Consider the following 27536-nt stretch of genomic DNA (forward strand, 5'->3'; position numbering starts at 1 on the left):
CTTACACAACACTGACTTAGGATCCATAGTTCATAGCTGTAAGTTGTGTCATTGCTTTTGGTCACTCAACCAACAAATACATTCCTTTGCTTGCAGGGGGCTTGGGTGACTGTGCAGACAGATAGAAATACTAGGAAATGATGCAATATTAATCACAAAGTAACAAGTTGTTCATAATACAACATCCCAAATTCAGGAGTAAGAGCATTAAAGAAGTATATTTATAAATCCTGCTGAAACATGACTGAATTTTAATGCATGTTTTGAAATTTTGCCTCTTTGTTTAAAAAAGTTATTTTTACTTAATTGTGATAGTTTATCTAACATCTTCATAGGTTATTTTATCATGGTTTCTACTAAAAGATTAATATGTTAGTCAATCATGTGGCACTTGTGTCTTCATTACCTGAAGTGTTTTGCTTTATTAATTTAAATTATTTGGAAGTAGTATTCAATTTATGAAGATTTCCAGATAATGCTATTTTTTTTTTTTTTGCTTTCCTTCAAATCATATGTATTTAACTTTAAAATTCTGACATCTGTTGTTCTTTCTATAACTTTGGGACATCTAAAGTGAAAAGCTCTGTTTCTCTTCCTTTTTTCTTTTTCTTTGATTTTTTGTAGCTTACTTGGTCCATGAACTAACTTCTTCATGATTCTTCATACACAGTGCTGCACCTGTCTGCTGTTGATTGAATTCCTTCAGTTACTGTAAAGTTCTCTGTGGAGGTAGGCTTTAAAAATAATAACAAATCATATATATATACATATATATGTATATATATATAGCATATGCATATGCTATACATATATGCTAGAGAATAATACACAGCTAAATTTCTCTCTAGTTTGTTGGACTGTCATAAAAGAGTATTCAGACTGGATTTGTTGATTGGAGAAAGAATTATCACAAGTCTTTACAGATTAGCTTCATTATTTGCCTGGAGCACAATAAAAATTCTACCTTTATAAAAGTTCAGTTCAGTCACTCAGTCATGTCCGACTCTTTGCAACCCCATGAATTGCAGCACGCCAGGCCTCCCTGTCCATTACCAACTCCCGTGGTTCACTCAGACTCACATCCATCGAGTCAGTGATGCCATCCAGCCATCTCATCCTCGGTCGTCCCCTTCTCCTCCTGCCCCCAATCCTTCCCAGCATCAGAGTCTTTTCCAATGAGTCAACTCTTCGCATGAGGTGGCCAAAGTACTGGAGTTTCAGCTTTAGCATCATTCCTTCCCAAGAACAGGATTTCTATTCATGAAATTCTGCTATTTTTAATTTTATATAGGATTTGGGATCTGTCTGGACTTTCCTTGAGGGCTGAGGCATATAAGATACCTTAATCTCTCTAGCCTTAGTTTGTCCTTAGTCATTTCAGTCATGTCCAACTCTGAATCCCCATGGACTATAGCCCGCCAGGCTCCTTTGTCCATGGAATTCTCTAGGCAAGAATACTGGACTGAGGAGCCACTCCCTTCTCCAGAGGATGTTCCTGACCCAGAAAACCTTAGTTTGCCAATTCTAAAATGATAGTGGTAATGCTTTTCTCTTGGGATTATTGTGAGAATGAAATATAATGACATACACAAAATGTCAAGTCCTTGGTAAAATGCTAGTAGCTTTTATTATTATGAGTTCTCATTGGGCCAGAATCCATAAGGATTGCCAAGTATGTTTATATATATGTATATATTTTGGCTGCATGGCATGTGGGATCTTAGTTCCCCAACCAGAAATTGAACCCATGTTCCCTGCAGTAGCAGAGTCTTAACCGCTGGACCACCAAGGAGTTCCCCCGAGGTGCTGTACATACTGTACTGCTGTCCCAGAAACAGTTGGCTCATTATGATTCTCTGGGGAAGTGTTTATGCTCTGGGAATAAATGAAGAGCTCCCCTCCTCTGGTTTCCACATCAGTGTCAACAGAAGAGAATCAGAGTCTTAGAACTCTGCCTGTATCTGGTCAGGTCCCTACTTCCTAGTCCTTGCTCCCTACCACTCACTGCATTGTCATCATTATTTGCCTTGAGATCATGTGGATTAATAATCTTATACCACTTAATTTATGTCAATTTCTGTCACTCAGTTGATGTCAATCAGTTCAAGAATCCTATGTTATCCTTCATTTCCCAGACTCACCCAATATAGTTCTGTCATTTTCTTTTTTTAATTTTATTGAAGTATAGTTGACTTACAATGTTGTGTTAATTTCTGCTATACAACAGAGTGATTCAGTTATACAAATATGTGCATTTTTTCATATTCTATTCCATTATGGTTTATCACAGGATATTGATAACTCTTCTGAATATTTCCTTACCTTTCTTACTCTAGGAGAACCTAAAACTTCTCTGTGAACACTGCTTTCCCTGCAGTTCTCTTAAGTGGCCTCTCTTTTCTCTTCCATGTCCCTCATACTGGTCTGAAGATAGGATAGATGTCCTACTGACATCTCATTTCTACTTCCTCTCCCTAAACCCCAGCTTTGAATCTCATAAAGTCTACCTTATGGATATCATATGCAGACTCCTCAGCCATGTTCTGTCACTTTGTGAACATTTTAGCGTCTGCTTTCCTTTCAGTTTCTTCAGTGTCACCCCATCTGGATGGGTACTGGATGATTTCAGTACCCATGTAGATAATCTAACACTTGCATTTCCTTAACTTTTTCTCTTCTAATGATTATATTCTCTGCCTACCTCAGCTACTTATTTCCCTGGTCATACTATTGATCTTGTCTTTACCAAAATTTCATCCCCTCCAAAATCTCATTTTCAAGAATCCACCCTCCAAAAACTACCATGTTTTTAATTTTTAAAAAAATTCATTCCCTCAAGTATTCCAACTCTGGCAATCCTTCGCCCCCCACCTGGATTTAAGTTCATCGATCTTCTCCTTCTGCTCTCTCCTTCACTCTCGTCCATATTTCCTCTCTGCATCCAGTTGAAGTTTCTTGTTGTTACAGTCACACCTGTGCTCCTCCCTTTCACCGTGTTACTTTCCTGGCAAAACTCCAGTCATAGTTAAATGTAACAGCCTACCTCACACATGCACCTGTGCAGTTGCCTATTCCTGAAGAAGAACATGAAGCCATGCAGATCAGTGTCACTGTAATTCAGTGTCTAGTGGATCTATGAGATAGTGGATCTGTGATGCTATCCTCTAATCCTTATCCACTTCTTCAGTTCATTCACTTGCTTACTCTGCTACCGAGGAGATGGCTTTCATTTCTTCTTTCTCTCAGACCTTCAACACATTCTCCTTGATTTCATTTTTAGCTGATATCCTCACTTTCTTTTTCACTGAGAAAACAGAAACAATCATAAAAGAACTTTATAAGCTCTTACTGCCACTTCCACCCACCTGTCTTCACCTGTACCTTATATTCTGTTACTTTGGATGAACTCTCTGTGTTCCTGTCTGAGGCTTAGCCCCTCCACTTCTGCTGTGACCCCGTCTGCTCTCACCTACAGTCTTCAGCCACTTTCTCCCTTCCGTCTTCTTTTTCATCATCTTTGTACCTTTCTTTCTATCAGTTTACAAATAGACTATAATTTCTTCCACTTAAAAAATGACTCTGCATTCATTCACTATGCCCCCTGCCTTCATAGGAGATGACTATCAGGTGGCGCTAGTGGTAAAGCACCCGCCTGCCAGTGCAAGAGACTCAAGTTCAATCCCTGGGTCAGGAAGATTCCCTGGAAGAGTTCATGGCAACCCACTCCAGTATTCTTGCCTGGAGAATCCCATGGACAGAGGAGCCTGGAGGGCCCCAGTCCACAGGGCCGTGAAGATTCGGACACAACTAAAGCAGTTTAGCACACATGCACACCATTGTAGTAAAGCTCTTGTCAAAATAGTTGTCTATACTTCCCCTTCCTCTTATTCTCTCTCGAACATTCTTCAGTCAGCCTTTCCCCATTATTACACAGAAATTATTGTACCAGCATCTTCCACATTGCTGATCCAGAGGTCACTTCTGTCTTCATCTTAGTTGACTAGTCAGCACCATTGGACACAGTTGGTTACACCTTCCTCTGTAAAACGCTTATTCATACTCCCCTGGTTTCCTTCCTGTTTCACAGAATATGCTTTTCCTCTGCTAAATCCTTTTTATCTCCCTGTCTTCTAAACACTGGAGTATCCCTGGTACTGTTCCCCTGATCTCTTTTCTTTTACACTCTTGGGCTCATTACAGCCCCTAAAATTGATACCCCTAGCCTGGATCTCTTCCCCTGAATTTCAGACTCATATCCAACTTCCTCCACGATATTGCCACTTGGATATTTAATATGCTAATCTCGAATTTGCCTCTTTATACTGCCAGTCTACACTTCCCACTGTTTTCCTATCTAAGCAAATGATAAATCTTCCTTCTAGTTGCTCAGGCCAAAGACCTTAGAATTATTCTGGACACTTCTTCTCATACTCCAAATGCAATTTCCAAATGTGAGAAAGTATCTGTCCTATAATTGTTAAAGTAAAATACTGACAAAACAAATGTGAAGACCGTGTGATAAAAAGGTATAGAGGCTAACCCTCGATCCAACATTTGTATTAGTATTTACCTACATGAGTTGAAAATTTATGAGCATGGGTGTTTATAGCAGCTTTATTTATAACTGTTAGAATTTAGAAGCAACGAAGATGCCCTTCAGTAAGTGAATGGCTAAACTGTGGTCCGTTCAGTTAATAGAATATATATACTTCAGCACTTCAGAGAAATGAACTGTCAAGCCTTAAAGAGACATGGAGGAATCTTATAAAGGCATCTTGCTAACTGAAAAAGTCAGTGTAAAAAGGCCGCATTCGGTATGGTTCCAACTATATGACATTCTAGGCAGGACAGAACTGTGGAGACAGTGAGAAGATCAGTAGTTGCCAGGGCTTGAGAAGGAAGGAGGAATGAATAGATGGAAGCAGAGATGCAGTTTAAGGCAGTGAGACTCTTCTGTAGGATTCTATACTGGTAAATACATGTCGTTATTCATTGATCAGAACCATAGAATGTACAGCACCAAGGATGAACTCTAATCCATGGATTTGTGGTGATGATGATGTGTCAGTGTAGATTCACCGATGTGACAAGTACACCCCTCTGGGGGGATTTTGATGGTGGGTGGAGCTGTGCATGTGTGGGGACAGAATGTGAAAACTATATTTTCTGCTCAATTTTGCTCTGAACCTAAAATTGCTGTAAAAATAAAATCTGTTTTTAAAAAAATTAAGAAAAGAAAAATACTCAGAGGCAGAGAGGAAACAGAGATAATTCACAGACCAGATGAAAACTTTAAAAACTATATTAAATAGCTTCAGAGAACCAAAAGAAGATATTACATCATTGAAATAAGAACAAGAAATTATTGCAAATGTATAGTAAGAGTATAAGAATCCTAGATGTTAGAAATGAAGTTTAAAATTAATTTAGTAGCTGGGTTGAAAAGAGTTAAGGAAATTTCCTGGGGGGAAATAAAAGGAAAAGGAGCTTAAAAATGGGAGAAAAAATATAAGAAAATGAGAGGATCAGTCCAGGAGGTTCAGCATACAAATAATAAGAATTTCATGAAAACAGAAAAATTAGATGATAGAAAATTATCAACGAAATAATACAAGCCAAGTTTGTAACTGAAAGAAATTAGTTTCCAGATTGGGAGAATTTTTCCTGGTAACCAGTGTAATACTTATAAAAGAATTCATATCAAGATGTATCTTTATGAAAAATTAGAAATACAGTTGTAAAGAGACTATACTGAAAGCTTCAGAGAGGAGAAACAAACAATTCTCATGCAAAGAGTCAAAAACTATAATGACAAAAGACTTCGTAGGAAGAACTATAAATAAGAAGGCTATAAAGCAATACCTTCAGAATTCTTGAGGAAAATGATCTCAATATAGAACGCTGCTGCTGCTGCTGCTGCTGCTGCTGCTGCTACTGCTGCTATTGCTACTACTGCTACTAAGTCGCTTCAGTCGTGTCTGACTCTGTGCGACCCCATAGACGGCAGCCCACCAGGCTTCCCCGTCCCTGGGATTCTCCAGGCAAGAATACTGGAGTGAGTTGCCATTTCCTTCTCCAATGCATGAAAGTGAAAAGTGAAAGTGAAGTCGCTCAGTCGTGTCCAACTCTTCACGACCCCATGGACTGCAGCCTACCAGGCTCCTCCATCCATGGGATTTTCCAGGCAAGAGTACTGGAGTGGGTTGCCATTGCCTTCTCCGAATATAGAATGCTACATCCTGCCAAACTATTATTTAAGTGTACAGGTAGAATAATGACATAAAAGACTCAAAAAATTATCTCCCATACACTCTTATGTAATGAGCAATGGAGGATGCCACTTACCAAAGTTCAGTTCAGTTCAGTCACTCAGTCGTGTCCAACTCTTTGCAACCCCGTGGACTGCGGCATGCCAGGCCTCCCTGTCCATCACCAACTTCCAGAGCCTGCTCAAAATCATGTCCATTAGGTTGGTGACGCCATCCAACCATCTCATCCTCTGTCGTCTCCTTCTCCTCCTGCCTTCAATCTTTCCCAGCATCAGAGTCTTTTCCATTGAGTCAGTTCTTCGCATCAGGTGGCCAAAGTATTGGAGCTTCAGCTTCAGTATCAGTCCTTCCAATGAATATTCAGGACTGATTTCCTTCGGGATTGACTGGTTGGATCTCCTTGCTGTCCAAAGGACTCTCAGGAGTCCTCTCTAATACCATAGTTCAAAAGCATCAATTCAGTGCTCAGCTTCGGTGCTCAGCTTACCAAAATTAGGTGGTACCAAAAAAATTAGGGATCCAGCACAAGGGAGAGGCTTCCTGGTGGCTCAGACAGTAAAGAACCCACCTGTTCAATCCCTGGATTGGGAAGATCCCCCGGAGAAGGGAATGGCAACCCACTCCAGTATTCTTGCTTGGAGAATCGCATAAACCGAGGAGCCTGGTAGGCTGCAGTCCATGGGGTTGCAAAGAGTTGGACATGACTGAGCAACTTACACACAGCACAGGGGAGAAGTGGAGGGAATTCCCAGGACAACAGTCAAACAGCAGGTCTGAGAGCCACCTGCAGGTTGAAGTAGTTCTTTTCACAAAGGCACAGTCAGCTCGCCAGGTCATGCTTGCCTTCAGGAGTTTGTTCAGGATGGAAATCCTTTTCTTTTTATTCTTTCTGAAGGGAGTGCCTTTCTCATTTGTCTGTCTAGCTCTAATTCGTACTAACAGTACCTGTTAGATTAACAGTAGATTAGCAGATCTGGCTGTTACAGAAGTCTAAGAATCAAATAGTGGAAGATTGAAGCAAGGTATTAACAAAGAGAATAAAAGGGGAAAAAAAGCAAGTTAAGAAACTTGGGGAATTTAGACTGAATGTGGAGGAGAGCCTGTCTGAGGATATCTCCGAGATTTCTGACACAGGCCACTGGATTAATGATAGTGTCATTAATGGTTGTAAGAACACAGCAGGAGATGCTAGTTCAAAATAAAAATGAATTCAGTTTTGGATATGTGCACTCTGAAGTAAAATTAGATGGACCAGTCCTAGAAGTGAAGCCCAGGATAGAGGCTCATTCATTCATCCTATACTCGTTTATCTGTGAGGATTACAGAGATAAATGACTTCCTTCCTTCCCTTAAAAAAGCTCATAATCTAGAAGGGGAGACAAATACATAAGCAAATGATTTATAATGTAGTGTGACCATTTAAATATGTGCAAGGTATAATGATAGCTCAGAGGAGAGAATGTTTTGCTTTGTCTCAGTGCGGGGTGAGGGGGGTGGTGAGGGTCAGCCGGTATTTGGAGGACCGAGCTAAAAAGGAATTTGACCAATAGCCAAGGCAAGAGAGAATATTCCCACACATACAAAGGTACATACTGAATATTTTACCCACCATACCAAAACTAGTCAACTATTATTTATGCATATGACACAAAGAAGAAAGTGAAACTGAGTAAATAGACAAGTGTCAGATCTTAAGGAATTTGGAGCTTTTGCTGAGGCAGTAAGAAGTCACTGAGGTGGTTGGAAAAGAGTCAAAGTAGATACTAGGATTCACCAGTTGTTGCTTCCAAAGAGAATTTTGGTCCTTCTGAGAGCCCACTGAGAAAGAGAACATAGTCTCCTATCTTTCTCTTTCTAACGGTTACAATTCTTTTATGAGGATTTTATTTTTTAGCAATCATGAAGAAATAAAGAGTAAAATGACCCCCTTGCCCTCCCCATTTTTTTTAAATGAAACATGCTAGACTGGTGATTTGAAATCCATCACAGCACCCTCTTTTTGTTAAAAAAAAAAAAAAATTCAAAGTGCTTCTTTTATTACCTAAAGTGAATTCCTATAGGTATTATAAGCCACTTGTGGTGGGCTTAGTTCAGTTCAGTTCAGTCGCTCAGTTGTGTCCAGCTCCTTGTGACCCCATGGACTGCAGCATGCCAGGCTTCCCTGTCCATCACCAACTCCCGGAGCCTACTCAAACTCATGTCCATCACTAAGTAGAGGTGCCCCCAAAACATATCCAGATTCTAATCCCTGTGAATGTTACCACTGACGGCAAAAAAGGGACTTTGCGAGGGAGACTATTCTGTGGACTCAGTGCAGTTACCTGGTCACAGAGAGAGAGAGAACTCAGACAGCAGCGGAGAAAGCAATTATGACCACAGAGGCAGAGACGGGAGTGATCTGGCCACAAATCAAGTCAGGCCAGCTGTCACCGGAAGCTGAAAGAGGCAAGGAATGGATTTCCTCTAGGGCCTCTACAGAAACTGTGGTCTTGCTGCTACCTTGATACTGACCCAGTGAGACTGATTCTGGCCTTCTGACCTCCAGAATTATGAGAGAATAAATTTCTGCTCTTTTAAGTCACCAACTTTGTGATACTTTGTTACGCAGCCATAGTATACGAATACAGTACTTAAAATTAATATAATGCCATATAGCAAAGTAAAGGAGAAACAAAAACTAAATAAGCGCTGTTAGTGATAGGATTTTTCTAAATGGGAAACAGTGTTTGGCAAAGTTCCAAACAAAACCAAACATAGTAATTATGTTCCTGGAAATTTTAGTGTGTATTGAAAGCATTAGCCATTGTTTTCTCAGCATCTACCAAACAGAGGGTGTTTAATAAAAGCTGGGTATGTGGGTGATGATGGATGGATGGATTAGATACAGAGGGATTCTATTTTAAAAGTTCCAAATTTAATACACAGGCAGAAATTACATATGTCAGAAGTACCTTTGAAAATTTATTGTATAGTTTATAAAATAAAGTGTACAAATTTACATGTTGGACACCAAGATACCATTTCTCGATAAAGCTGAGAGCCTTTAATTTTTCCCCCACATTAGTCTGGGTACTGTGTGAAGGCTTTGGATCTCTTTAGGGTCCCATTCAGCACTGAGATGCTCTTGTTGTAAGAGCAAATGAGACTGGAACTGATTGAAAGACGGTAGATTCCTATTTCCTATCTCAGTGCTCACAGTATTTGTTTATTGTTTGGTATGATAGCTGCCCACACTATAATTTTGGATCTTTTTCTTGTGATTAATGAGCATAGTTCAGTATTCCCACAGTTAATTAAGTGGGCTGATTATGGGACTCCATCTTCAGTGAATGGTGGTCTTGTCTCATCCTTTCTGCTGGTGAGTGGTTCTCATCTTGCCTTGATTTTTCTCCTCTAGGGGCATGTGGCAGTGTCTAAAGTCCCTGGTGGCTCAGACAGTAAAGAATCCGCGTGCAAGGCGGGAGACCTGAGTTTGATCCCTGGGTTGGGAAGATCCCCTGGAGGAGGGCATGGCGAACCACTCTGGAGAATCCCCATGGACAGAGGAGCCTGGTGGGCTACAGTCCATGGGGTTGCAAAGAGTCAGACATGACTCAACAACTAAGCACAAAGACATTTCTGGTTGTCAAGGCCGAGAATTGGTGGGCAGAGTGAGGTGCTGCTGGCATCGAGTGAGGCCAGGGACACTGCTAAACCGGCTACCGTGTGCACAACAGCCCCCTCTGCAAACACTTATCCGGGTCCAAAGTATCAGCAGTGGCAGGATGGGAAAACCTGAGCTAGACTGTGTGTGTACTCTGCTTTTGTCATGACCCCTTTGTATTGTCCTCCCTGATGGCAGAGTGTTTCCTGTAGCAGAACTGAACTTTACTGGGCTGCAGGGAAGGATGGGTATAAGTCTTTGCAGGATTAAACATATTTTTAAATGAACCTCCTCTTAATTTTATCAAGGTAATAACAGTCACACATATGTGGATGTACATGCCATGTGTATATGTGTGTGTGCACTTATGCAGGAGGACTTGGAACACTTTCCTGCCCATTCTTCCCCACCTCTAGTTCCGTTTCCCAGAGTTCACAGCGTTTAGAGTTTTGTTTTGACTTCTTTTGGGGAGTTACCTCTCTAAGTGTAAATCATATTCTTCTACTGTTATTTATTAAGATATTATTTATTGACACCTCATTATGTAAGGTGAGGATTTAGCTTGAGTACACTAGTCCTAATTGTCGTTAGTTTGTATTCAGTAATTCTTTTTCTGATTATTTGTGACTCTAAACAATACATTTAAAGTTTTGTTTTTGTTTCTTAGATGGGGTCATTTTACTCTGCTACGTTGCATATATGTATACTTGTATATATACCGTGCTTGCTTTCCCCTGTTCTCTATTTCCCGTCGTCCTTCTACTGTACCCTGATATTGTCAAGGCTGACAATATTTACTTTCTGTTTTATAATCTATCTGGTCATTAATGTTTTATGAATAAGTTGAGTCTAAAGTTGAAAAACCAGTGAATAGCATTTATAGGATATAAATGTGAATCCAGTGTGAATCCAGTTCACTGAAGAACCATGCGGTATGTTGGGACCCTAGAACTTTCTCTGTGCCTGCAGGTATCTCACTTCTGTGACACAGAAAGGAGTATGTTCTTTGTACTCTTGCGTTCTATTTTCTTTTACTATGAGTGCTCTAAAATCACACCACATTTAGTTGGTAAACTGACATTTAAGTACACATTAAGAAAGATCAGAAGTGGTGGCACAGTTGCATAGGAGATATTCAATAAATGAATGGCCTGCATGACACTATCAGGGAGAAAAAAGACAAGAGGAAAATGAAGGAAAGCACAAGAAAGAAAAGAATTTCAAAATAAGAGTGCATTCCAAATGGCCTGCTTTCTGAGGGTTGAACTGTATTTGAATAACTCATGTCCCTCAATCCAGTTCCAAAGATAATATTGCTGCTGCTGAAACTTGGGCTTTGTACTGTAACCAGAGTTTATTAATTGTCCTATTTCATTGAGGAAAAAATGCAAAGCAGACAGAACACTGGAGTAACTAGCTGGAAATATTCCACTGCTTCATGGGAAGCAGCTTTCCAAATGATTCCTGTGGAGGCCAAACTCTTGGTCTAGCCAAAATAGCACTAAAGTGTGCCTTGATGGTACATTAAAGGAGAAAAATTTCCCCAATTTACTTGATTCAGATTTACAGCCTTTCCGCCCCCTCAAAGACATAGCATTGATTTCTTTAATATAAAAAACTAATTGCCTAAAATAGATTGCTAGTAACTGCTTGCAGTTATTTATTTAGAGAGGATTGTGCCAAGTATTGCTTGTTTGAATTCCTGTAAAAGGCTGAATTAATTTCATAATTTTCATAATTAATGTTATTCCTCTTCTGTAAGAATTTGCTATTAGTGTGACTGGTTATTACCATATCTTGTTTTGATAGCTCTCAAAGCATCTTTAACATTATAAATAAGGTATTAAAACACTGATCGTATGTTTTGCTTTATAGATCATATTTGATAAAACCTTTTGTTTTTCACTTAATATTGACATTTTTCATTTTATTATAAACATAGCTTTTAATGGCTACATATTATTCTACTAGATATACCTACCATAATTTACTTAACCAGTTTATCATCATTGAGCATTTAGGTATTCTTTGTTTTCAGTGTAATAATGCGTAATGAGTATTTTTGCATACAGTGATTTCTCTGATATTAGCCTTATTTTCTAAGATGCACGCTCCCAGGGGTCAAATATTATAAATGTTTTCAAGGTTCGTTGTTGAGATTACATCCTGAAGTCAGTTCCAATTTACGCTTAATTGTCCAAATGATAGAACAGAATTTTAAAAGTATTTCACTATTGTTTTGGTTTATGTGTCAAAATGATCCAAAAAACTGTTAAAAAGTAAATATGTGGAGATAAAGCATTTGGCTGACTATGTACATATTTTAACAATTCCTCAATATTAGGCCAGAAGCCATTATTCATACTCATGATGACTCAGACATGGAAAAATACTTCTGATTTTTGCAACATATAAGAAGATGACAGTTATGGAACTGAATGACTAGCCAGATCTGCTGACTTGAAAAATAGAATTAGGATTTGAACATAATAGTCAGTCTCTGTTTAAAAGTCTAAACATTTTTTCACTTTGAATTTGGGACTCTGCTGTATTTACAGATATTTTTAAAAAAGTAGAAAATAATAGAGAATTAATTTGAAGTTGCTAAGATGTATGCCACTGTTGTCTGAAGTTGCAGTTACAGCTATCTTCATTAAGCTGTTAGTGTGGTTATATTTTCTGAAGTAATGTTCTAATTTAGAGATTAAGACTGAGTGCTAAATGTTTAATTTATTTAAATTTAGGTAATTAAAAAGCAATTCTTTTGGGATTATTTCAGTATTATTTTTGCCTAAAGCAAAGTTACTTGCTTTTTAAAATTTTATTTATTTATTTATTTTTAATGGATAATTGCTTTACAGTATTGCACAGGTTTCTACCAAACATCAATGTGAATCAGCCATAGGTTTACCCATGTCCCCTCCCACTTGAACATCCCTCCCACCTCCCTCCCCATCCCACCCCTCTATGTTGTTATCCAGCCCCCATTTGAGTTTCCTGAGTCATACAGCAAATTCCCACTGGCTATCTATTTTACATATGGTAATGGATGTTTCCATGTTACTCTCTCCATACCTCCCATCCTCTCCTCCTTTTCTTCTCATGAAAAGTTACTTGCTTTTTATATTTACTAATACACAATTTATGGGGCTGTCCAAGTGGCGCAGTGGTAAAGAATCCACCTGCCAGTGCAATAGATGCAAAGAGAAGTGGGTTCTATCCCTGAGTTGAGAAGATCCCCTGGAGTAGCAAATGGCAACCTGCTTCAGTATTCTTGCCATACTTGTTTTCTCCTATTTAATTGTGAAACAAATCCTAGCTACATTTTTTGAAGATTATTATCTTGATAACTTACTCCCTGACAAAGAAACTAATGCAAAATAGGTAATTTTTTAAGCAAATTTTGTGATGTATTTCCATGTATAACACTGAAAGCCTCCTTGCTTTAAGCCCTTGGAAGGAAAGTTTTTTTTAAAATAACACTTTCAACTGTAATATGAAAGAGGGATGCTGAAAATGAACACTGATGTTCCTTTAATCTCATGCTTCATAGTGACAAATCAGAGACCTTCTGAAGACTTGGTTCACATACATATAGTATGTAACAAAATTCCCTTCCCAATGTCAAATTAGAAGCTAATATTTAGAGCTTTTTCAGGTTGAATATATAAACCAAGTCTTTGGAATGTTAAATATAAAAAATTGTGTCCCTATAAATAACATTATTACTTATGTTTAGGAACTTTGGAACAAACTTGTAAAGATTTATTGGTTGAACTAATTAATAATTTTTGTGATGACATTCACTTTAGAACATATGCATTTGGAAAAATAGAATTTGGGCATTTCAAGTAGAGGAAAAAATTCCAGATCTGAGGTTTTTAACTCTTTTTAAAAAATTTTTTATGTTTAAAATATGTCTACAATCTGCCCCTCTAGGATTATTCTAGGAAATTATTCTAGGAAATCTTTCACTGTTAAAGCATGAAGATTCCTACTTGTAATTAAATTATATATTCCAGTCTTTGGGACTCTGTGGGAGAGGGAGAGGGTGGGATGATTTGGGAGAATGGCATTGAAACATGTATAATATCATATATGAAATGAATCACCAGTCCAGGATTGATGCATGATACAGGATGCTTGGGGCTGGTGCACTGGGATGACCCAGAGGGATGGTACAGGGAGGGAAGTGGGAGGGGGGTTCAGGATGGGGAACACATGTATACCCGTGGCGGATTCATGTTGATGAATGGCAAAACCAATACAATATTGTAAAGTAATTAGCATCCAATTAAAATAAATAAATTTATATTAAAAAATAAAAATAAATTGTCCTTGCCCACTGTTGAGCAGTGTGTAAATACATTTTAAAAAATAGCTGTGTCTGGGACTTCCCCTGTGGTCCAGTGGTTAATACTCCATGCTCCCAATGCAGGGGCACAGCTTTGATCCCTGATCAGGGAGATAAGATCCTTCATGTCACATGACCCAGCTAAAAAAAATTAAAATACTAAATAAAAAATTTTTTAAATTAAAAATAAGTATGTCACACAAAAAGTTCTAAATTATTTGATCAACCGTGATAATAGATTATAATTTTAAAATGTTTAAAATTTTTGTTCTTAAGTAAAACTTATTTTTTTAAGCATTTCACTGTTTTCTTTCTAACTTTGTAGTTATAACATGTAAAGACCACATATGGTTTTCAAAATGCTTATGTTTTCATACTTGGTGAACTTTGTTCACCTTATGGCATGTTTAAAAAACTGATAATTAGAAGATCGTGTCACTTAAGAGCTAAACAGTGCTAAAAAATGAAAGTATACAGGAGTTTTTTGTTAATATAGTGATAGCTTAAAGAAACCCAAGTATATCTTGAGAGGATATGTTAATAACTTGCTTTAAGAAATGATGATCCATATCTTTGATTCAATAGGAAATGTGTGATGCTATTATCAAGTCTTAGTATCTGCTCACCTGCCTTTTTTATGGCATAAACATTGTAAAGTTAAGGACTTCTCAAACTTTGTTGTTGTTGTTCAGCCACTAAGTTGTGTCTGACTCCCTCAACCCCGTGAACTAACCATAGCACACCAGGCTTCCCTGTCCTTCACTATCTCACAGAGTTTGCTCACATTCATGTGCATTGAGTTAGATGCTTTCTAATCATCTCATCCTCTGCCACCCGCTTCTCCTCTTGCCCTCAATCTTTCTCAGCATCAGGGTCTTTTCCAATAAGTTGGCTCTCTGCATCAGGTGGCCAAAGTATTGGAGCTTCAGCTTCAGTCCTTCCAATGAATATTCAGGGTTGATTTCCTTTGGGATTCACTGGTTTGATTTCCTTGCTGTCCAAGGGACTCTCTAGAGTCTTCTCTAGCACCGAAATTCAAAAGCATCAATTTTTGGCACTCAGCCTTCTTGATGGTCCAACTCTCACATCCATACATGACTACTGGAAAAACCATAGCTTTGATTTAGGATTATATAAACGTTTTTAATGCTCTTATTTTTACCTATGGTATCACTAATTTTAACATGAAACTTCCGTTTAAGGACAAATTTGGTTCTTTTATGAGCCTTTTAATTTTAATCTTTTCTGTGATCACACTTCTGGAACATGTGGAATGAAAATGTAATTTCATACTCTCTATGATGAGAAAGAAAATATATTCCCTTATCACAGGATGAAGGTATTGTTTCCATCTGAATATATTATATCCTAGGTAGCCTGGAAAAGTGAATGTCTCTGAAAGTATGATTTAGCTTTTATACTTGATGAAGCTTTATTTACATAGACAGTTTTTAGAAACTGTTGTCAATGAAAATTTATATTTGGACAATGTAGTCTGTGAGTACTGACTGACTAGTGAGTAGTGGGTTGTTCTTAAGTAATTATTATTTGAACTAATGCAACTTAGGTAGTTAGACAACCTTAGGAATTGCTAAACTCTGTGAGGACATTTTCTTTATGGATCATAAGTTTTCAACTTTCCCCCAAGTCAATACTTCAGCTTTAAATTTAATGTGATTGTCAAATAGCTGGGCTTCGCTAGTGGCTCAGACGGTAAAGAATCCACCTGCAATGCAGGAGACCTGGGTTCAATCCCTGGGTTGGGAAGATCCCCTGGAGGACGGCATGGCAACCTACCGTGGTGTTCTTCCCTAGAGAATCCCCATGGCGGGCTAGTCCATGGGGTTGCAAAGAATCGAACTTGACTGAGTGACTAAGCACAGCACACAGCACACAGCACATCAAATAGCTATAGGTAGTAGTGGAATAGCTTTCTTCCATGTAAGACTCGGCACACAGATGGTATTGTGTAAAAATAACAATTATAATTTCTCTCAACAGCTGTGACATCTTATGAAGATCTTGGACTCTTTGCATTTGGATTACCTGGAAAGGTAATTTTTTTTTTTTCCTTGCTGTATTCAAAATCCTGAAAGGCAGTTTTTCCCTTCCATTTCCAGTTAGAAAAGACAAATATATATGGGAGGAGGAAATCAAGGGAATAAAAGGAAACAAAAGTGGAGAAAAGGAATGATGGGAGCAGGAAGAGAAAGAAGAAATCTCTATGACCTTCCTAAAAATACATTGATAAATATAATTCAACACTTAAATTTTTTAGTGTTTTTTACTCTGATGAAGGAGAGCAGTGACTTATAATTTTAAATCAATAACAGTGGCCTGTTTTAACATTTTGTAATTAATGTTGATTAGATTATGCTTGAATTCTCATGAAGACTAGACAAGACAGATGCATAGAATTAACCTTATAGCATGTTTATAAAATTGATAATTAGAAGATCATGTCATTTAAGAGCTGAATAGTGCTAAAAGATGATCCTTCATTTAGAAGTGAGGAAATTAAGGCCCAGAGAAGGGAAGGGGCCTATTTGTCTACAATTACTCAAGCTAGTATGGAAGCATAGGACTCCAGACTCAAAATCTATTATTTTTCCTCCCCAGAATGAGGGAAATAACAACAGTATTTATGGGGCATTCATTGGCGGTGGGCAGCTAATCTAGTTTAGTTAAATTAATTACCTGTCTTCCACAGATAATCTGGAGTTAAATATTATTGTTAGTGTTTTAATAATTATTTTTTATTTCTGAAGAGCTATCATACTTCTAAAACCCATTTGTATGTTGATTCCAAACAGAGCTTTTTCTTTTCATTTTGTAAATCTGTTGTTTGTATTTTTTGTTTGTTTTTAATCTAAAAGGATGCTATTTTGTTGGTGGCTGAACTAACCTTTAAAAATTAAGTCTGAGAGGAAAAAGATACAGCTATGTAATGAGAGGCAGGAGATGTGTATTTGCATTCAAATTAACTTTGCATTTAAAGTACAAAAGAGAATATTTAAATCATGTTATATAATTTCATGGTTTGGATCCTTATAGCCTGAAATTTGAACTAAATGGAGACTATGTTACTTTTGAGGGTAAAGGTTTTTGTTAATCATCCTTGGTAATAATTTTTCTTGAAGATCAGGATGTTTGTTATAATTAAGATCAATATCCTGCATCCAGTTTAATCAAGGGAGAAGAAGAAAATGTTATTTATATAAGAAAACTCTCTAATTAATTTAATACAATCTATGAACATGACTGAGCATCATCACTTATTTCACATTAGTATTTCCTTCATTCCTTGGATAGCAGCAGAGTCTACAAGAAGAACATGGATTACTGAGAGTCCCCTTTTCCTATACTCTAGAGTAGCTGCATCATCATTTTGGTATAGGCACACAGTTTTTAGTAGGCAGATACACAGACAGAGAATACTATAAATGAAGAGTTATTTGTTTGTTTAATATTTTCTCTCAACTTCCAGAGTTGGTTTGAAACTTTATTTCCTTCTTCCTAGATGTTATATGAATATAGATATGACATACGATAGGGTCACATTATTCTGAAATTAAATATTTTTGAAATGATTTGAACTTTTTAGGAAAAATGGTTTAATTGTCTATAAATGGTTTATGTACTTGCCAGACATTTATTGAGCAAATACCATGTGGCCATGCACTGTACTAGGCACTAGAAAGATGGATAGATATATTGACTTTCTAGATCAAAAATGCTTCAACTGAGCCAGAAAATGGGGAAATACTCAATACATTGATATTATTGCTTTTTGCAGTATATTCATAGAAAAATCCAAATTTCATGTGTGATTGACAACAGGTATCAATTGCATATGAAAGATGGTGTACAGAAATTTCAGAAAAGTCTTTTCACAAATAACTGTGACATTTTGGAACTAATTTTTAAGTGGGTTGACATGTAAAGGTTTTTCTGGGAAATATTAGAATGACAATTATCATATCTTCGAAGACATCTTGCCAGATGTTTCTATCATTAGCCCTGCTTTCCAAGACCTCTATGTCTTGATAACTTAGTTTGTTCCCAGGATAGGCAATGGAATTCCTAGGAGAAGAAGGGTCATCTCTTCCCAATCCATGCATGACTGAATGATCTTAGATAGCTAGTCAGCTCCAGACATACATTGGAGGTACAGATTCACCAAGATTTAAGTGATTGAAAGGCCCAAGTGGGAAGCAGAATGTTTAATCATTTCTTCTGAGTGCATCTGATGACCAAGAATGGATAAAGTGCCGTCTTGTATTTCCCAGGAATCTCATCAAAGATCACAATTTAGCAAGCCTCAGGCATATTTTGTTTGGCTCAGATCTTTTTTTTATTTTTAGGTGATTGCCAACTAAGAGTTATGGCATTTTGAAAGAATTCAGTTTCTGACTTTCCTTGAAAAATCAGAAGATCTAGCTACATTGGATTCACATTCTCACATGTCAGCAACTGGCCAGAGCTGTATAATAGCTGCCCCATTTTGAAAGAGGAGAAATTCTCCAATGTATTACAGTCTTCACTACCTCCTATTGTCTTATACTCAGCCCACTGCATGTTACTGAGTTTGAAATGCTTCAGTATTCAGATATGTGGGCTCTAGAGTTTTCTGCTCTAGAATTAATTTATCCCTGCAACAAGGCTCCCATGTTCAAGGCTTGGTGTTTGCCAAGCTGATACACTCTGAAGATCATGTTTCCTTTTGTACAATACAGCATTGGCACAACACACCTCAAGCTGTCTCAGTATGCCTAGCAAAGCGATGTGTTATAACCAGTAAAGGAAAAAAAAAAAGACCAAATAAAAAAAAATAAGACCAAATAGATTCAATTTCAATTCTTTGGCACTTTGATAACCGTTGATTCTCTAGCTTTTTAACACTTTTAACTGTTTTAAAAATGGCTGCCAAGGAAACCTACAAAAGTGTGCTTTATAGTAACCATGGAACTATTAAAGAAAGCCTTTTTATGTGATGATTATTAGTTTTATATATTACGAATGACTGGCAGAGTGTGTTCTTTTCAGTTTCTCTTTACTCAATTTCTGCATCTATTTTCAAGTCATAGTTATTGAATTTTAATAAAATACCAATACTTTTATATCCCCTTTCATCTTCTGAGTACATTTGTTCTTTTATAGGTGATGGTGGCAAGCACCATAATAATTCAGAACATTGGAGGTAAGCAATTGAAAGTGCACAGCTTATGCCTAGATGTGGTGGAAATGATTTCCTCCTTTGGTTTCTTGCTTGCTGCAGGTCCAGCTGGGAACCTAAACCTCTGTAGACATAGGTATCTCAGAAGCCCTGTGTGTTGACCTATTAGTCTTTCTTTCTTTAAAAGATCCTTTTTAGCAGCCCTTGTAGAACAATAGCTTCTAAATTCAGCTAAACCCTTGCTTTCAATCTTGTTATTAGGTCTGTAACACACCTCTGAAGCTCTGGTTTTCTGTTGTTGTGGTAGTGGTGAAGCACAGCTTGGAAAAACTCTCCAGGTGATTCTGGAGTAGTTCCCCTCTGTTTTTGTCCTGATCACCTGCTGTGATGTATACTGCTTTAGAAGGAGGGATGTTCCATGGCTGTGAATAGTCATGTGTAGAAAGGCAATCTCCTTTTGTAAGCACAAAATTGAAAGTGACCATGTAGTGTACAAAATAAACAAGCTTGAGACAAATAAAAACTATTCTCATATTTTTCAGAATTCCCTATTTTCGCATTAAAAAAAAATGATCTGGTATCAAGAACTACAGAAACAAAAAGTACTGTTAAGTTAATTATTGATCATTATTGACTAAATGTATTAAACATTTAAATCCCAAATCCTAAGGGAATCATGTTTGTATATGTTGTAAAGAAGTTACATCATGCTGAACAATGTCTTAATTTTCTTTTACCATTTACTTGAGTGCTAAATAAATGTTTTTAGTGTAAAGTTAAATACACAGAGTTAATATGCACCTTGAATCTTTCGCAAGATTGTATGGTCAGAGGAAATTTTAATCTTATTTGTTTATCTTGTTATTATTTCAGTTTACGTTGAGTTCAGCAAAATTCCGTATTTAATTAAGTTCAACAAAATTCCATCTTTAATGAGTTTCTTGGTCAAGGAAAAAATTAGCATTCCAACAATAAATTGTATTTGCCATTGTTTTGGAAATCCTGAACATTCATGTTTTAATTCTTTGAATTTTCAGGGCAATATACATATGTATATTTATATACACACACATAATAATTGAAGGAAAAGAATGCTTTCTTGGATGTCATACCAGATAATTTCCTTTTTAACACACCTACTTCACTCTTCACATTAGAAGTCAGTAACCTGTCTTTTCCCTAATGAATCTAGAAAATGCCATGACTTTAAGATCTACTTTGGAATATTCTGTTTTAGCTAGTATGCTTAAATGTGTACTGGTAATGTCCCTAACGTGAAAACAATCCCTCATTTTCCTCTCTCTATGATTGTTGTTGTTTAGTCACTAAATTGTGTCCATCTCTCTGGTGACCCCATGGATTGTGGCCCGCCAGGCTCCTCTGTCCATGGGATTTCCCAGAAAAGAGTACTTAGTGAGTTGCCATTTCCTTTTTTTTTTTTTTTTGTTATTTGTGAGTTGCCATTTCCTTCTCCAGGGGATCTTCCTGACCCGGAGATCGAACCCATGTCTCTTGCATGGGCAGGTGAATTCTTTACCACTGAACCATCAGGGAAGCCCCTCTGTATGATTACTAAGACCCATCTATCACAGTTTGTATTCAATCTGAATTTGTGGCTATGGCAAATGCCTGCTGCTGTATTCTCAGTATCCTTCACCCGGATCGCTTCCTTGTCCTCTAAGCTGGTATGCAACTGTTATTGTTCCTGACTGTTTTAGCACTTGCTGTTATTAGGTCGAAGTTACCTCTGTATATGCTTTCTTCCCTCACTATTATTATCAGCTCCTCCAAGTCAAGTATTACTCTCATTTTTTTTTGTACTTCTGGAACCTAGCACAATATTTGGGACTTGATAAACCTTTTATTCAACTAAATATTAGCTGAATATAATTTGTATGTGCTGTTTTCAAGTACTTTGTAATATTCTAGCCGTATTTATCAAGAAGACGACCAAAGGGGACTTCTAGACTGATCACTAGCTTTAAATATTTGAAAAGCTGGACATGAAACATGGAAAGATATTAGAGTAATTTAGTATTGTTCTGAAGGGCAGAACTGGTTCTCACAGGTAGAAATCTACAGTGAAGCTGGTTTGGTTTCATTTGAAATACTAAGGTTTGTGATAATGGAAATGTCCTACACTCCTTTGAAAAAGTTCTGGTATTCCTGAAAAAATAGCTTCAGTTCAGTTCAGTTGCTCAGTCATGTCCAACTTTGCAACCCCATGAATCGCAGCACACCAGGCCCCCCGTCCATCACCAACTCCCGGAGTTCACTCAAACTCACGTCCATTGAGTCGGTGATGCCATCCAGCCATCTCATTCTCTGTCGTCCCCTTCTCCTGCCCCCAATCCCTCCCAGCATCAGAGTCTTTTCCAATGAGTCAACTCTTTGCATGAGGTGGCCAAAGTACTGGAGTTTCAGCTTTAGCATCATTCCTTCCAAAGAACACCCAGGACTGATCTCCTTTAGAATGGACTGGTTGGATCTCCTTGCAGTCCCAAGGGACTCTCAAGAGTCTTCTCCAACACCACAGTTCAAAAGCATCAATTTTTCAGCACTCAGCCTTCTTCACAGTCCAACTCTCACAGCCATACATGACCACAGGAAAAACCATAGCCTTGACTAGGCAGACCTTTGTTGGCAAAGTAATCTCTCTGCTTTGAAATATGCTATCTAGGTTGGTCATAACTTTCCTTCCAAGGAGCAAGCGGCTTTTAATTTCATGGCTGCAATCACCATCTGCAGTGATTTTGGAGCCCAAGAAAATAAAGTCCCTCACTGTTTCCATTGTTTCCCCATCTATTTGCCGTGAAGTGATGGGACCAGATGCCATGATCTTAGTTTTCTGAATGTTAAACTTTAAGCCAACTTGTTCACTCTCCTCTTTCACTTTCATCAAGAGGCTCTTTAGTTCTTCTTAGCTTTCTGCCATAAGGGTGGTGTCATCTGCATATCTGAGGTTATTGATATTTCTCCCGGCAGTCTTGATTCCAGCTTGTGCGTCCTCCAGCCCAGCATGTCTCATGATGTACTCTGCATATAAGTTAAATAAGCAGGGTGACAATATACAGCCTTGACGTATTCCTTTTCCTATTTGGAACCAGTCTGTTGTTCCATGTCCAGTTCTAACTGTTCCTTCTCAGGAGGCAGGTCAGGTGGTCTGGTATTCCCATCTCTTTAAGACTTTTCCACATTTTATTGTGATCCACAGTCAAAGGCTTTGGTGTAGTCAATAAAGCAGAAGTAGATATTTTTCTGTAACTCTTGCTTTTTCAATGATCCAACGCATGTTGGCAATTGGATCTCTGGTTCCTCTGCCTTTTCTAAATCCAGCTTGAACATCTGGAAGTTCACAGTTCACTTACTATTGAAACCTGGCTTGGAGGATTTTGAGCATTACTTAGCTAGCATGTGAGATGAGTGCAATTGTGTGGTAGTTTGAACATTCTTTGGCATTGCCTTTCTTTGGGATTGGATTGGGATTGGGATTGGATTCCGGCATTTGGTGGCAGATAAATCATCAGTTCTTTCAGCTCTAAGTTTGTTGATTTGCTTGCTTTGTTTTAGAAACTTTTTTTTAAAAGTCACTTAAAAGCAGTCACAGAAATTTTTAATGTTCCTCCAATTCAGAAAAGCTGGTAATGCTTATTTAGTTTTTAGAATAACATCCTTGTGATTTTCTTCACATTGTCTAAAATTTTATTTATTGAGAGCCCACTAAGTAATAACTGAAACATATTTTCAAAGCTATTTTTCTATTGTCTTAGCGTGCATAAACTATTCCTTTATTAGAATAGAAGTGGAAGCTTGCTGTTGGAACAGAACACTGGGTTGGAAGTCAGGTGCCTATTTATTACAGGAAAGTTTCGTGGGAGGGTTATACTTGGTTCAAAAGATGATTTGCTTTTTTCTTAGGTATCTTTAACAAGTCAGCCACTATTGCTCTAAAAACTTTCATGGATGCTGTTCTTTTTTCAGAAAGGGGAGTCTCAGTTCTTAAAACTACCCTTTAGGGCAGCTTCTGAGCCTCTGAGGTTAAAGTCTAGGAACTCCAACCTTAAGAAGTAGTTTCTTGATTAACCTAAGTTGGGTCTGTGGAAGCCCTTAACAGTACTAAGCCATGTATGCTTGAGAAGAAACGGCATATTTATTTGGGAGGCTCTTTAACGTTGTACAGATAACTTATTTGATGTTATTTCTTCCAAATGGATTTTGACTTTTTATTAATTGGAGATACATTAGATATTTGTAAGATGATATGAAGTGTATAGAATCAGGTTAAATGTTTGCATCTCTTGGATGCCTACCTGCATATATAATGTAGTTCAGATAGCATTTTTCTGAAGATGGAATATTCATTGTTAGTATAAGTGGTCAGAGTTTTTCAGTGATTGTTTAGGAATGAGAAATAATATAATAAATTATCTTTAGGTCAGGCCTATACTTGACACTTTATACTTAACAGCAACACTTCAGGGTGCATGATATTATCTTCATTTTACAGAGGATGAGATCAGTGCTCAGAGGGGATAAGTGACTTGCTTACCTTTACCCCTTAATAAAGCCAGGACTCAAATCTCACTTTGTCTACTTCTAAAGGCTTTGTTTTTTCTGCTCTGATTTAGTAAATGTTGAAAAGCTATGAAAAGATTAAATGTTGAGGATTTTAAAAGCTCCTTGGGGACAGGAACTATGTGTTTTCATTTGTTTTCCTAACTTGACCTAGTTTCTGGTAGAGGAACTCAATAAATAATTTTGTTGAATGAATGAGATAATTAAAAAATTCTATTTAAAAACCTAAGATTTTGCCTTAAAAAGACAGTTTTATATACCATATAAATGATAGAAACTGAATGTCCATAGTGTTTAGAATTATATGAAAAATAAAAGGTTGAAAATATTGAGGAAAGTTAGATCTTATTTATGTAAAATAGAAAATGAAAATATTTTAAAATCTGCTACTTTTGTGTTAGGTAATCATATCTCAGATTAATGCTTCCTGGCTCTTTTATTCTTTGTAACACTTCAACATTTCTCAGTTTTCTTGAGATTCTATGTCCCTGATGAATCTATGAGAAAAGGAAACAGGGCCTTTAGAAGCAAGATGATCATGGATCAAGCAAAATTTTCCTTAATCAATATTTGTTTCATGAATCTTTCAGTAAGACTCAGTTTATCCCCTACATCTTTGTATTCCGTGTCTATAAGTAACTTGTTCATTCATTTAGGTTTTTAAGTACCTAGCACTTGGTATTTAGTAAGTCTTATTTGTGTGTAAGTCTTATGTGCTGAAGGAAGAACAAGCTGGAATCAAGATTTCCAGGAGGAATATCAATAACCTCAGATATGCAGATGACTGCATATGTTAGAGCAGAAAGTGAAGAGGAACTAAAAAGCCTCTTGATGAAAGTAAAAGAGGAGAGTGAAAAAGTTGGCTTAAAGCTCAATATTCAGAAAACTAAGATCATGGCATATAGCAGAAAGTGAAGAGGAACTAAAAAGCCTCTTGATGAAAGTGAAAGAGGAGAGTGAAAAAGTTGACTTAAAGTTCAACATTCAGAAAACTAAGATCATAGCATCTGGTCCCATCACTTCATGGCAAATAGATGGGGAAACAGTGGAAACAGTGGCAAAGATTTTATTTTTTTTTAGGTTCCAAAATCACTGTAGATGGTGATTGCAGCCATGAAATTAAAAGATGCTTACTCCTTGGAAGGAAAGTTATGGCCAACCTAGATAGCATATTCAAAAGCAGAGACATTACTTTGCCAACAAAGGTCTGCCTAGTCAAGGCTATGGTTTTTCCAGTGGTCGTGTATGGATGTGAGAGTTGGACTGTGAAGAAGGCTGAGTGCCTAAGAATTGATGCTTTTGAACTGTGGTGTTGGAGAAGACTCTTGAGAGTCCCTTGGACTGCAAGGAGATCCAACCAGTCCATTGTAAAGGAGATCAGTCCTGAGTGTTCTTTGAAAGGAATGATGCTAAAGCTGAAACTCCAGTACTTTGGCCACCTCATGCAAAGAGTTGACTCACTGGAAAAGACTCTGATGCTGGGAGGGATTGAGGGCAGGAGGAGAAAGACAACAAGAGGATGAGATGGCTGGATGGCATCACTAACTCAATGGACATAGTTTGAGTGGACTCCGGGAGTTGATGATGGACAGGGAGGCCTGGTGTGCTGGAGTTCATGGGGTCGCAGAGTCGGACACGACTGGGCTACTGAACTGAACTGAAGTCTTATTTATTATAGGAAGAAAGTAAGGAATAAGAGCAGGGGGAAGAGAAGGAAAAGCCAGCAACCTGGCTTGGAACTCCTTTAAAAGGAAGATCAACTGAGAAGAGAAGACCACACAGAATGCATAAGTAAGCATATGGTTTCTTTAGGGAAGAATCTACTGTCAGAACTTCACAGAAAATATTTTTTTCCCCAATATCAATCACACACCAAGTATTAGTCACAGAGAACTAGTGTGGTCTAACAAATAGATTGGAAAAGTCTACTGTCTTTGAAAAATCTCTGAACTTTATGATAGAAAAAAAATATGACTCATTAAATTTAGTACTCTTATTCTTAGGATTATGGAAACTGTTACCTTTAGAAAATGGAGAGCCACATGGTAAAATACTTCTTAGAAGCAGTTCCTGATAGATTCCCAACACTGATGAATTGGGGTCCCAAAACAGACCAGAGCCAGAGAGAGCCTCCAGCTGTCTAGTGCCTCAGGCACCAGAGGGACATTTGCCGAGATCGTTGCTTAGACACAAAGTCAGAAAAGAAGCATCTGGAAGTTTTAATATTTAATGCTGTTACAGGGAAGAGAACTCTGGCTGAGGGCTTGAATTTAGTGGACTATAAGCAAAAGGACTAAGAACTGTAATAGCAAATAAGTACAGGCTTCCATATAGTTCCTCTAATTTTGCTGGATTATGAGAGTCCTTTCCTAAAAACCAAGGTAAGTAGTTAGTTCCATATGTGCTTGCATTTGCGTTAGGTTTGCGATAGAACACTCAGTTAACTAAAATATCCTAGAAATCAAGCAGGAGACTCAAATCATCTTTACTTAAGCTAAGAGAAAGTCCTATTAACTCTGATGAGTACGTGGTAAAAGTGAAGGTAATTGGTGTTTCTGATCTCGTCTCTTGCCCAACTCAAAACGCAGGGAGAGTGGCTCCTAGGAGTATGTTAAATTCTTATTTTGCTCTTCTGAAATATGAAGGTCCACTGTTGATGGCATATTCTTTCCTTAGTTCTTTAAGAGAGAATAAAGATTGAATCACTGCTGCATATTGTGAAAAGAGAACCCTAAATATTAGATTTACTGAAACCTCCTGAAATTGCCATAATGACCCAGATTTTCCAGACTGACAGAGAACCACAGATCTACTCTGGCAGCCTTGATTCACACCTCAGTTTGGGAATCTCAACTTTAAGAGCAACTCAGAGCCCTTTTATGTGGTCAAGTGGCACAGTTTCTAAGTCTCATAAACAGAAAGGTATAAATAAGATCATTCTTAGTTGAGAATTATAAAAATGCCAAATTCTTAGTATTTTTTCAAAATTGTGTTGTAATATTAAATTAGAAACATTTTGGCTTTACTTTATTCCTGAAAAAAAAGTTGTTGCTATTTTGTCTTGGTAAGACATGGAAGCCTTAGAAGTACTAGTTTGTACTATCACCTGGGAAATAGGGGTTGGGCATGCTGTTACAATGCCATCTGCTGGTCAGCTCATCCGTAGTCTTTTTTGAGGCCTGAATAGTATTGTCTGGAAATTCTGGAAAGCTCTGTCTTAGAGTAGGAGAAATAGAGGAAATTTGGAGGGGGAATCTTTCTCAAAAGTCTTTCCTTTGACAAAATTTACTGGTTACGTGTCACTTTAAATATGTTTTTGAAAATAATGTATTTCTTAATAAAAAGTTTTATTGAAGTTTAATTATAGGGTTTTCAGGACAGTAAATATTCTGGTCAGTTTTTATTCAAGTTTAAGATCTTGATAGATGATAAAACAAATATGTATATTTTCCTAGGGTTATGGAAGGGAAAAGTTCCTCCATATATTTTTGATTTCCATTTGTACACGAAGTAGGGAAA

The 27536-nt window shown here is 37.5% G+C and overlaps 1 protein-coding gene across 4 annotated transcripts in view; it reads left to right on the forward strand.

Moving 5' to 3' along the window:
• The window catches only part of SLC38A6 (solute carrier family 38 member 6), a 64926-nt gene that overhangs the window by 4444 nt on the left and 32946 nt on the right, over window positions 1-27536 (forward strand). For all 4 annotated transcript variants that reach the window (XM_004010701.5, XM_060418136.1, XM_042253070.2 and 1 more), the window contains exons 4-5: window positions 16268-16320; window positions 19427-19466. In XM_004010701.5, the coding sequence (XP_004010750.1) occupies window positions 16268-16320; window positions 19427-19466 (93 nt within the window). The remainder of the gene's footprint in view (window positions 1-16267; window positions 16321-19426; window positions 19467-27536) is intronic.

This window comes from Ovis aries, chromosome 7 (genome assembly GCF_016772045.2).
Source record: "Ovis aries strain OAR_USU_Benz2616 breed Rambouillet chromosome 7, ARS-UI_Ramb_v3.0, whole genome shotgun sequence".
Taxonomy (NCBI): domain Eukaryota; kingdom Metazoa; phylum Chordata; class Mammalia; order Artiodactyla; family Bovidae; genus Ovis; species Ovis aries.